The 12,861-nt window shown below is 39.3% G+C and overlaps 1 protein-coding gene across 2 annotated transcripts in view; it reads right to left on the reverse strand.

Moving 5' to 3' along the window:
- Nucleotides 1-3,600: 3,600 nt before the first annotated feature.
- Nucleotides 3,601-12,861, reverse strand: part of SUCLA2 (succinate-CoA ligase ADP-forming subunit beta) — a 58,699-nt gene continuing 49,438 nt past the window's right edge. For both annotated transcript variants that reach the window (XM_025874890.2, XM_025874887.2), the window contains exons 9-11: nt 7,247-7,367; nt 6,722-6,810; nt 3,601-4,403 (exon numbers count right to left, since the gene is read on the reverse strand). In XM_025874890.2, the coding sequence (XP_025730675.1) occupies nt 4,329-4,403; nt 6,722-6,810; nt 7,247-7,367 (285 nt within the window). In that variant the 3' untranslated portion in view covers nt 3,601-4,328. The remainder of the gene's footprint in view (nt 4,404-6,721; nt 6,811-7,246; nt 7,368-12,861) is intronic.

Below are 12,861 nucleotides of genomic sequence, written 5' to 3' on the forward strand. Positions count from 1 at the left end.
CACCAGGAAGCAGGCTCTCACCAGACACTGAATCTGCCAGTGCCTTGAGATCGTAGGCTTCCCAGCCTCCAGAACCGAGAGAAATAAATTTCTGTTGCTTATAAGCCACCCATTCTACAGTATTTTGTTATAGAAGCCCAAAAAAGGCATATGGGGATAATCCAGGACAATCTCCCTATTTTAAGGTCCACATAGTCTTAATCACATCTGCAAAGTCCCTTTTCCATGTAATGTGACATATACATAGTTTCCAGGGAGGTGTGGATATCTGTGAAGGGGCCATTATTCTGCTTAACAGACAGGGTAAGGTGAAGTCCAAGAGTCCTCACATATCTGCCTGTTCATGTAGGGAACGTAAAGGCTAAAGCCAAAGGCATGAAAACAGTAATGATGGAATAACAGGAGGTGATGTGGAGGGCAAACCAAACTCCTTTGGGAAGTAACCAACTGGATCCTGGTGGGTCAGCCCTTCCAGTTTCATGTCCCAGGATGGCTGCTTACGGACGAAGTTTGCTGCTGACCGCACAACCAGTGACAGTTATCAAGTGAAGAAAGGCAAGTGGGGGTGGCACACATGGCGGGGCTCCCTCCCCACAAACCATGAAGAGGTGGCAATGTGCAGGAAAACAACAATGTATACACACAAGATTGGAAGAAATGAAAAATAGAAGCTGGTTACTTGTGAAGAAACAAAAGTTGTTCATAGTCTAATCTCCTTGTGAGGCAAAGTCATGAATAACAAAGATACTCAAATTTCCTCAAAGTGGAAAAAGAAGCCGACAGAGCAAAATTTTTGAAAAAGAGAACAAAGACTGCCATAGCTTCAATGCTGAGAACATTCAGACAGGGGGCAAAATCCTGGCACTCGAAGACACTGTAGCTTTATTATCTCAAGTCCCTCTGGCTCGGCACAGCCCTCCCTTCTCCAGTCCTCTCTCCGGCTGTCACTTAAATAATTACTATTTTATCCCTTCACTTTCACCTCTTCGTTTTAAATCACATTTTAGACAAAAACTGATTTACCAACCTTTTGCCTTTCCTCATTTTATAGTGTAAACCTCTAAATCTTATTTCGATTTTTTACTACCACACAATAAATCACACGAATCTGAAAATCGATTTTTCCACAGGTCCTATCTCACTCCCTTACATTTCAACAGGACAAAAGAACATGACTGTAATTATAGCACACCTGGCCCCCAGCCTGCTAACATTTATGCCCACGATCTTAAAATTTCTTTAAACAGAATTCGTCGCCAGACAGAAAAACTCACCAAAGTATTTAAAAAGTATTAAAAGCTTCAGTGTCCTGCTGGGGTTGCTGGGGTTGTACAACCTGCCTGCTTGCCTTCATTCCTGCTTTCCTTCCTTCCTTCTTCTTTCTTTCCTTCTTTTCTTTCTTCCCTACCTCCCTGTTTTTCTGTTTTGTTTTTTTTTTTTACATGTTTTCCCCCTTAACATGTGGTTTTTCTAAAACCCCATCTGGTACAAAGTATGAATATCTATTTAGTCTTGGTGTCCTGGGTTCTTCTGCAAGCTGTTATCATAGTCAAAATTGGTTATATTCTATGCAGAAAGTGGAGTTGCTCAGATGGATTTATTCAACTGTAAAGGAGAAAATTCAAATGTTAAAGTAGGCTCCCCACCCCCACCCCCAGGAAGCAGGCAGGGCTGTAGGGACAGAAGTATCAAGCCTGTAAAAAGAATATTCAAGGGTGAATGGATGCTTGGGGGCTGCAGTGGGAGGGTGTCTACGCGGCCAGGAGGAGGTTGTTTTCGCTCTCCATTCTCCACAGAACTCCCACTTCCTGCCCACAGCTATACCACCATCACTCTTACCAAGTTGTTACGTGCTGTTTCAATTCCACTAAACACTTTTTGGTCCTTATGTTTTTTGACTTATCTGGATTCGACACCACTGATCACTCTAACCTTGGAAACATTCTTTCCTTGCCTTCCCTGATAAATGTTCTTGTAGTTTTCCTGGGCCCACCACTGAAGCCAAGGCACTCTCCTCCTCAGGGCTGTAAGCAACGGAAGTCCTCCCCGGCTCCCAGATTCTCCCTACTACCTCAGTCTTAGCAGTTACTAATCTCTGAGTTAACTCAGCATCCAGTTTGCTCTTTGAGTTTCCAAACATGAGTTGTGATGGTTTTAAAATACGTCCACAAACTCTGATACTTCCCCCTTCAAGAATGGAACTGAATTCCCCTCTCTTGTGGCCTGGACTCAGTGAGTCACGTCTAACAAAAAGCGAGGCATAAGTGACAATGAAATGAGAACACAAAAGGCAATGTCACTCCTCCCTCATTCCCTTGGATCACTGGCTCTGGGGGAAGCCAGCTGACATGGCACAAGGATATTCAAGCAGCCCTGTCGACAGGCCCACATGGGGAGAAACTGAGGCTTTTGGCCAACAGCCATCTGAGAGAGCCATCTTGGAAGTAGGTCCTCCAGCCCTAGTCAAGTCTTCAAATGACTGTGGCACCAAAACCACCACCTGTCTAAACTGCTTCCAAATTTCTGACCCACAGAAACTATGAGATAATAAATGTTGTTTGAAAATCACCTAGTTTTAGGGTAATCTAGTATGCAAGAATAGGTAACTGAAACACTAGTATTACCAATAGCCTGTATCTTATCCTCCCCCAAATACCAAGCATTGTTTTAAATTCCTGACTAGGACCCCAACTAATACAAAATGCCGATCTTTTCTGAGTTCATCATTGGCTGGCAATTTTTGGAATTTTTTTTTAATTAAAAGCCAAAGTCTTGGACTTTTAATTATAACTTTATCACAATTTTCAATGGTTTAATTGCTCTAATTTAGTATTTTAATATATGAGCAGGATGGGCAGATTGATAGTTAGATAATGATATAGGTATAGTTGGTTTAAATATATATTTTATATAGTCTCTTTACAGAATGTCTCTCTTCCTCTTTCCTCCTCCCCCTCCATCACCTGCTGTCCTTCTCTATCTCCCTCTCCCCACCAAATAATTCTAGTCAAGATGAGAAAGGAGCTAAGGAAACAGATACACTGAAATTTAAAAACTCATCCAAACTCATACAGACAGTAAGTAGTGAGGATTCAAACCAGACAGACCCGCTTTCAAATTCTGTGCTCCCATCCAAGTACTAACCAGACCTGTCAAATTCTGTGCTCATAATCACTATGCTATGCGACCTGTCATAGTATATATATATATCTGATCACACGTTAAGAACATCAAAACAGGTAAAAGTTCTCATATTCATCAGTATGGTTACATAGCCTACCACCTGGCTGGTATTTCCTTCCACGGTATTAACACTATTAATAGTTAAATATCAACTGTTCTGAGTAGTGAACAAAAGATTAATACACACATACACACACAGAGGGACACAAAGGAAAACATGTTTTTTTTTTAAAGAAGGTACCAGAAGGTACACACATAAACATCAGAATTCAAGGGAAGTATCTGTAGGTAGCTCCATAGTATGTAATGTCATGCCCCCAGTACATGATCTACAAATCGGTTCCTTGAAGATATTTAGTGCAATGATGAACACATCACCATCCACTGTGTTTACTTAGAAAAAAGAAAAAACATTAATCTGAGTCACACTGGGAGATTTTTATTAACTTAAGTTGACATTGTTAATTTTGTCTGCCAAGTCCTTAGTGAATATACCTTTATTTGATACAAACCTACCGGTTCTTATCAATACCACAGGATCAAGAAGACTTACAGTAATCAGTGTTTTATAATGATTAAAACAATGTTCAAATAACAAGTTACTTCACTGACATACTTAAAAGAATATTCTTGGGAGTGTTTGAAAGCTCTTTTTATAAATAGTAATTGATATATTTAGATAGGTATTTGGTGTTGAAGATAAACACTTCTTATATAAAACATTGTTTTAATACATTGCTCTACTAATGAGGCTAGTTATTAGATATAATATATTTCTAACACTAAAGAATAAAGCTTTATCTTCATATTTATTTTATTCATAGGACTCTTATCAACGAAGAATGTTGAATCTAACAATAAACTGGCATATTGCAAGTGACAGTCTATAGAAGTGAAAAAGAAAGCTGCAATAAAAGAAACTAGATCACTGCATTATACATTCTTTATACAAACAGCCCACTCTGAACAGTAGAATTAAATGCAGACCAAATACTTTTGAAAGTTTTTGTGCCTAGCTGGCAATTACAATCCCCACTAAGAGAAAAGGAACGCTAAAGAGAAAAGGAACAATAATAATACAGAACACAGGATTTTTAATGATTACAGCACATTTAACACCTTCAGCCATCCACTAGGTTCTCGGATCAGATTGGCAACTGAAATTTCACATCCACCTGGGCTTGCTTGGCTAAGGTCACTATTTCAGAGAGCTTTACAACCTGAAAGGAAAAAACAAAGCATCTTTGTCTCTTATTTCCATGAAACCAAAAATCAGAACTACCAGTAAATGTGAAATTAATGCACATTCAATCTTCCTCACTTAAAACATCTGGGCTATACTGACATTGTTATAAATCACTTCACACTCACACAAGCATTTGCCACTCTTGAAAGACTGTCAAATCTGAGACTCTTCATAAACCCACACCTCAGTTCAATACCTTCTGATTTCACACACACACACACACACACACACCTCTCTTTTTTACTGCCTCAATTTTATCTATTTTAAAGGCAGAAACAGTGCCTTTTTTTGCACACAATGCAAAGCACATCTAATCAAAGTCTGTTTAATAGTACGTATATGATCTTAACTTGCAATATCAGGATAGGAGCTTGGGTCTAGAAGTTAGTATTTCACTTTTTGTCAAGTTGAATTCCAATGCTGTATCTATAATCTGTCTGAGGATAGCCAGCTGGTACCATACAAAAGATTAAAATTAAACATCTCTAACACCAAACACAAATTCAGCTTCTCTCCTGCTCAGGAGAGTAGTTAAGAAAAGGTTTCAAAGTTAGGCGCCCTGGGTTCAAATCCCACTCTGATGTTTATGACATGTCATCTTGATGAATAAGTTAATTTATTTAGCCTCTATTTCCACATCTATAAAAACAGAAATCATATAATCAAATATAATAATACCTGAAAAAAAACTTAGCATTGCATGCACAATAAATAATAAGTGGCAGCAGTTGCTACTATATTATTATTAATATTGTCATAACTTCCATAATCTCATAGTCAGTAGAAAAACACTGCAGTCACAATTTAAATCAACTGTTCACTTTTATCTTTCATGGTCTACTAGATCAAGATTTGATTGATTCTTCTACTCTTTTTCCATGTCCACAAAGCACTTTTGCTCTACCATTCCCTTGCCCAAAATCTTAATTTAAACTCAGGATTGAGGGGCGCCTGGTGGCTCAGCTGGTTAAGCATCTGCCTTTGGCTCAGGTCATGATTCCAGGATCCTTGATGGAGCCCCACGGGTAAGGTCGGGCTCCCTGCTCAGCAGGAAGCCTGCTTCTCCCTCTCCCGCTCCCCCTTGATTGTGCTCCCTCTCTCACCGTGTCTCTCTCTGTCAAATAAAAATCTTTAAAAAAATAAAATAAATCAAAAAATAAACTCAGGATTGAGTATAAATCTGTCACTAAAGTGCAGCTGATTTTTATTTACTAGTAAGTACTTTCCCAAAGTATGTCCCAAAGAAGGACATAAGACCTTTATTATTTTTATGAAATGATACCACATTAACTCAGCAAATCTCAAAAGCCTACTGCTGATTAAACCATATAGCCCCAGAGTATTCCATGAAATGACCATAAACAAAGGTAGGAAAGAATCAAAAGTTCTCATTTAAAAACACCTCTATGGGGGCGCCTGGGTAGCTCAGTTGCTAAGCGTCTGCCTTCCGCTCAGGTCATGATCCCAGTGTCCTGGGATCGAGCCCCGCATCGGGCTCCCTGCTCCGCCGGAGGCCTGCTTCTCCCTCTCCCACTCCCCCTGCTTGTGTTCCCTCTCTCGCTGTGTCTCTCTCTGTCAAATAAATAAAATCTTTAAAAAAATAAAATAAAATAAAATAAAATAAAATAAATAAAAACATCTCTATGTCTACTATGGAGTGTGCTCCAAGACAGATTATTAAGTAAAAGAAATTAGGTAAAATATATATTATTCTCATACAATGTGAGAAACTAGAGATATAGATATATACATGTGTATATGTGTGTATATATACACACACATATATTATTTGCTTATTATTTTAAAAAAGTGAAAGGATGAACTAAAAACTTCTTTAAAAAACTAGTTATGTGTGGGGAAGGAAGAAACAGGATTAAGTATAAAACCTAGATTCTCTGAATATACCTTGCTTTAACCATGTAATATTTACATAAAACAAAAATTCCTTTAAAAATAAATAAATGAGGGGCGCCTGGGTGGTTCAGTAGGTTAAGTGCCTGACTTCAGTTCAGTTCCCAATTTCAGGGTCCTGGGATTGAGTCCCACATCAGGCTCTCCGCTCAGCAGGGAGTCTGCTTGTCCTTCTGCTGCCCCCTACTCGTACTCTCTCTCTCTCAAATAAATCTTTTAAAAAAATAAAAATAAATGAAACTAACTGATTCTAAAATGCACCAGCTAATATTGCCAATAATGAGTGTTTCTGCTAAATATTAGGAGCACTGAACCCCTTATACCTATCACCCATCTTACACACTTTACAAATTTATCCTTAGATTAACGTAGCCTGTTTACCATTTTAGCAGCTTCATCCAAGTCATCACAAGCAAGAATTTTAAGTCCACTGTCTGTTATCAGTGCCTTAGCATCATCAACTCTTGTACCTGGAAATGATTTATGCAAATATAAAGGTGTTTTAAATATATGCACAAAATCATTTAAAATGTTGCTCACAATATGAAATTTCAACATAGGAGTACTTCCATCATTTAACATAAATATTTCTAAAACCAAAGAAAATACCGTAAAAGTCTGGAGTTACCTCAGGAAATATCTTGCCTTACCATGTCAATGGTAACTCAGGTAAGTCAGAATTTAAAACAAAGCACAACAAATAAATAACATACTAAATTATATACCAAGCAAAACCCATAATTTTGCCCCGATGTGAGAAATATTTTTTAAACCCACATTTTAAAAATTTCCTATTACATAACATTTTCATTTAAAAGATAAAGCTATTTGAAAACTGTATTTTATTTTATTTTTTTTAAACAATCAGAGTTCATGGAACAATTGCAAGATACCTTTTACACTCACCTTGTAACCGTACCACAATAGGTATTTTAATTTCCAAATCCTTTACAGCCATAACTATACCCTGTGCAATAACATCACACCGCATGATTCCTCCAAAAATGTTGACCAGAATAGCCAGTACCTGTGAATAAAACGGTTTTTGTAGATTAAAATTTAAAAGCAAGGAGTATGTGTCCTTCCTTCTCAAGAATATACTAGTGTCTGTGCCTTATGATACAAATTAATTCCATGGTAATATTTTCCAGCCAGACCATCACATTCTCTGCAGCTCTCATCACTAAAGTTTATGCAGTCTCCCACCCACCAGAACTCATTCTCCCCAACTTGGGTGATTTCAATACCTGGCTCATAGTCTCTTCTCTCTTAGCCCATATGAACAAGATTCCCTGATTCCATTTACTTGTTTTCTATTAAACATAGCCATTCACTATTATGCAGCCATCAAAAGGAATGAGATCTTGCCATTTGCAACGACGTGGATGGAACTGGAGGGTGTTATGCTGAGTGAAATAAGTCAATCAGAGAAAGACATGTATCACATGACCTCACTGATATGAGGAAACAAACTGAGTGTTACTGGAGTGGTTGGGGGTGGGAGGGATGGGGTGGCTGGGTGATAGACATTGGGGAGGGTATGTGCTACGGTGAGCGCTGTGAATTGTGCAAGACTGTTGAATCACAGATCTGTACTTCTGAAACAAATAACGCAACATATTTTAAGAAAAAAGAAAAAGAAGAAGATAACAGGAGAGGAAGAAAAGGGGAGTAAGTCAGAGGGGGAGACGAACCATGAGAGATGATGGACTCTGAAAAACAAACTGAGGGTACTAGAGGGGAGGGGGGTAGGGGGATGGGTTAGCCTGGTGATGGGTATTGAGGAGGGCACGTTCTGCATGGAGCACTGGGTGTTATGAACAAACAATGAATCATGGAACACTGCACCAAAAACTAATGATGTAATATATGGTGATTAACATAACAATAAAAAAATTAAAAAAAAAAAACCCATAGCCATTCACCAACACAACTGCCCCAGATCAGGATATAAGATAACATTACATGCAAGATCTCCAATTTAATGTTCACCACCTATCATTCCACCTTCATTTATCCCCATCATCTCAACCAAATTCTCACACAAAGCAGAACTACAAAATCACTCAACTTCTCCTGAATACCCACTCCTAGCTACACTTCACATCCAAACCTCAAGGCCTGTTTGGATCAGCATTCTTACATCATCACTGATGAATCTGAATCACTATTCTTCTATCATTTCCCCCCAAAAAAATCTTAAAAAAAAAAGAGTCTTATTAGTTCATTCACCAGAGCTTCCAACTAGTGAAATATAAATGGGTTACAGACATACCAAGATATGGTTCCCCTCTACCCATAGGGCAGCTAGGAAGATTCTGGGACAGCTAGCACCTCTGGGCCAGTGGCCTCTGACTATAAGCAACCTTCTACATCTACCTTCTATACCCCATTGAAATACCATTTTCTGTGAATGATAAGACATTAAAAAGGTTGAAAAACACACTGAACTATACTATACATTCCTTATCATACCAACAGTATTTCTAGACCTTTAAGAAATGAAAAATAGACTGGAATTCACAATGATCTTGGCACGCACCCTCCTCTCTTCTTCCCTCCCACCTCATTCTGGACAGCTCTGATATGTACCACAGGCATCATCTAACACTCTAGCCTTAAAGTTACTGGATCTCTACCATGTCACTTCTACCTCCAGTTCTTTCAACTAATGATCACCAAGGCTAAATCCTTGACTTGACCAGAATGAATGTTTCTAGAATATCGAGTGTATAAATCCCACTCTCTGCTCAACCTCCTCGCGTTTTGCCTCTCACCTCCAACTCCATCAAACCCAGTCTTTTCCTCTTAAAAGCTTCTAGTCTCTCAACCTTGATCTTATCTCCCAGACTCCCAGCAGATCTGGTTTTCTTCACCACAGAGCCTGGAACCTGTGGCTCAGCATTCCAATGATACTGTCACCTGCATGCTTAATTCCTCCATACCCATTCCTCTCAAGACCAGTCTGCCTCTGCCATCCCTTCAAATAAAGCACTCTTGGATGATTCCAGTCAATCAGTTTACTCATTCCAACTTCAAGGAAGACCTAAAAAGTTTAAAACAACAACAACAACCCTGAAACATTAGCATAACCTAAAGAACAGTACAATAATGACTCTTTATCAACAATCCTTTCTTTAGTGGTCGGCCTCGTACCTCTCACTTTCTTCATAAGCCTCCTATCCCACTTCAAGCTCTCTAATTTTTAGATGTGATCTCCCTTTCTCCAATGATACCTCAAGGAAGGAGTTAACCTCCTCTCTAAAACTAATCTCACCACTTCATTACAACATATCTCCTCCAGGTCTTCACTCCGTTAGCTAAACTCACTTTCTTCTTCATCCTCAAATCTCTTCTCTCTCTCTAGCTAGATACAGCTCATATTCTTGGTCTTCTAAACAAACAAGAAAGCAAACATAACTAAACAGCTCTCCTCAATCCCACCTCCATTTGACTGCTAACACTATGTTCTCTATGTCCTTCTGTACCCTGGGATGCCTGGGTGGCTCAGTCATTAAAGCCTCTGACTTCAGCTCCGGTCATAATCTCAGGATCCTGGGATGGAGTCCTGTAGGGTAGGCTCCACACTCAGCAGGGGGTCTGCTTCTCCCTCTCCCTCTGCCCCTCCCCCGACTCATGCTCACGCACGCATGCTCTCTCTCTCAAATAAATAAAATCTTAAAAAAAAAAAAGAAGGAAGGAGGGCGCCTGGGTGGCTCAGCTGGTTAAGCAACTGCCTTCGGCTCAGGTCATGATCCTGGAGTCCCAGGATCGAGTTCCACACCAGGCTCCCTGCTCAGCAAGGAGTCTGCTTCTCCCTCTGACCCTCTTCCCTCTCGTGCTCTCTATCTCTCATTCTCTCTCAAATAAATAAATAAAATCTTCAAAAAAAAAAAAAAAAAGGAAAGAAAGAGGAAGGGAGGGAGGGAGGGAGGGAGGGAGGGAGGGAGGGAGGGAGGAAGGAAGGAAGGAAGGAAGGAAGGAAGGAAGGAAGGAAGGAAGAATACCCTGAAAGGATAATCTCTCCTAGAAGTCTCTACTCCCTCAATTCCTGATCACAGTTCAACCCATTATAACCTGGTCTCTGCCCCCTTCTCCCCTATTGTTCTTGCTAGGGTTCCCAATCATTAATTCAGTCCTTACTCTACCTGATCACTCCTACAGATGGACACTGCTGCCTATCCCTTACTTCTCAAAACTCTCTACCTTGGCCTTGGATGTCATTGCTCTCTCCTGATCTCCAACTATCCATCAGTTTGTTCTTTCTCTCTTTTATTGGGTCTTCCTTCTCTATTCAATCCTTCAGCTCCGGGGGTGGCAGGGGTTCACATTCTTAGTTTCAGCCTCTCACTCACATGGGTCATCTTACCAACTCCTAACACTTCAACTTTTCTCAAAGTACTGAGGACTGTCTTAGTATACATCCAACCATTATAAGAAGTATAGTATCTATATAATCACCTGCTAGACAGTCACCACAATCCAAGCTTAACACATTCAGTCAGAAATACCTATTTCTCTACTTTGCCTCTGACTACACAAAAGGCACTGGCACCCAATGGTTCTCCCCAAACAAAAGTCCTAATGTTAACCTAACCAACCCTTCTCCATGGCCTCCCAACAAAAAAGGAAAAAATGAATTTAATGAATTCTATCTCAAATATGCCTTTAAATTGGGTTTCTTTGCTTTATTCTTACTGACACTACCTTTGTCAGGGACCTCTTCATATTTTTGCACAAGCAGGTGTAACAACTGAATTATCTCTCCTGCCAGTGCCTCCCTCCTCTCCATTTCATCCTCTATTAAGTTACCTTCTTTTTAAAAAATGTAAAATAATAAATAAACAATAAACAAAAAGGTAAGGGATATATTTATATACATATCCCTTTGTATGGACTAGGGTAAGGAACTTAAAATCCAAACTCCCTAACTACAGATACAGAGATCTTTACAATGTGGTCTCAATTTGCCAAATTATTCATTCATTCCAATAATGCTGTATTCTTACACATAAGCATCTTACCATTCCATAAACACAGTGGTCTTTTTTGGACTCCATGTATCTTTTTTTTTAAATTTTATTTATTTATTTATCAGAGAGAGAGCACAAGAAGAGGGAGCGGCAGGCAGAGGGACAAAGCAGGCTTCCCGCTGAGCAGGGAGCCCGATGCGGGACTCGATCCCAGGACCTTGGGATCATGACCTGACCTGAAGGCAGACACTTAACCAACTGAGCCACCCAGACATCCCAGGACTCTATATATCTTTGTATATTTTCTTCCTCTTGCCTAACTCAATTTCTCAAGACAGCTCAAGGAATCATTCATTCAGTGAAGGCTTCCCTGATTCTCCTACTTGTTACCAGCTCTGACTTCTTCCACAATACTAGATTCAGTTTATCAACCCAGTCAGACTATAAATGCCTTGAGCAAAGTAACCATGTATTCCCAAATCCAAGTACAGTGTCCAACACAAAGAGACATAATAAGTATACAGCTACTTCAATGCTATCCATGTTGTCTCCAAGGGTTCCTGGCTTGTTTCCAACTCCAATGCCCTTCCTGTCAGTCCACAACATGGAAATTCTTCATATGCTTTTCTCCATTTTGTACCTAGACCCTAAAAGTCATACTTAGAAAAATAATAACAATTCTAGTTCACCTTAGTAAGTACTCAACAGTTAAATAATTAGCTAATACTCTGCTTTTAGAGCTTATGCCAAAAGAAGCTATAGAAATATAGTTCCAGTAAGATTTATTTTCTGAATAGTTATTAAACAAGAAAATAAAGCACTTTTATTTCTCATTTCAGTTCAATGCTTTTTGTAAAACGAAACATGGCAAATAATTCTAGAGGCTCAAAAAGTGGTAAAAAAGATTTTTTAAAAACAATTCTAGAGTCTAACACCATAAGTAAAAAGGTACATTGTCAGCAGCATCAATAATAAATACTTATTAATGACCTCTGTATGCACTGAGCACTATGCCAGCCAAAGGAAGAGGCAACAGTAAGAAATGCTCCTTACCAATGAGGAATTCTCAGCTCTGAATTCAGTAAAACTAGTTCCACAGAAGCCACTACCTTATTTTTCCATAAGTCTTACAAAACTCAAAATGGCCACATAGTAGATATACTTCTTTAAAAAATGATAATTGGGGTGCCTGGGTAGCTCAGTCATTAAGCGTCTGCCTTCGGCTCAGGTCATGATCCCAGGGTCCTGGGATCGAGCCCTGCATCGGGGTCCCTGCTCGGCGGGAAGCCTGCTTCTCCCTCTCCCACTCCCCCTGCTTGTGTTGTCTCTCTCTGTCAAATAAATAAATATTTTTTAAAAATGATTGACAATATTGTGCATCTTTTGGATCATGATGCTTCACATCCCTTGTATTCTGATAATCACTTATAAAATCATAGTTCTAATTTATGGCCTATCTACATATGAAAGATTTATGCAAACATTAAAATGAGTGTTTTAGAAGAACACCTTAGTGAATGCAAAAAGTGGTTCAAGATATGCTAGCCA

Source organism: Callorhinus ursinus, unplaced genomic scaffold, assembly GCF_003265705.2.
Source record: "Callorhinus ursinus isolate GAN/ISIS: 27379988/994484 unplaced genomic scaffold, GSC_fseal_2.0 scaffold7, whole genome shotgun sequence".
NCBI classification, from domain to species: domain Eukaryota; kingdom Metazoa; phylum Chordata; class Mammalia; order Carnivora; family Otariidae; genus Callorhinus; species Callorhinus ursinus.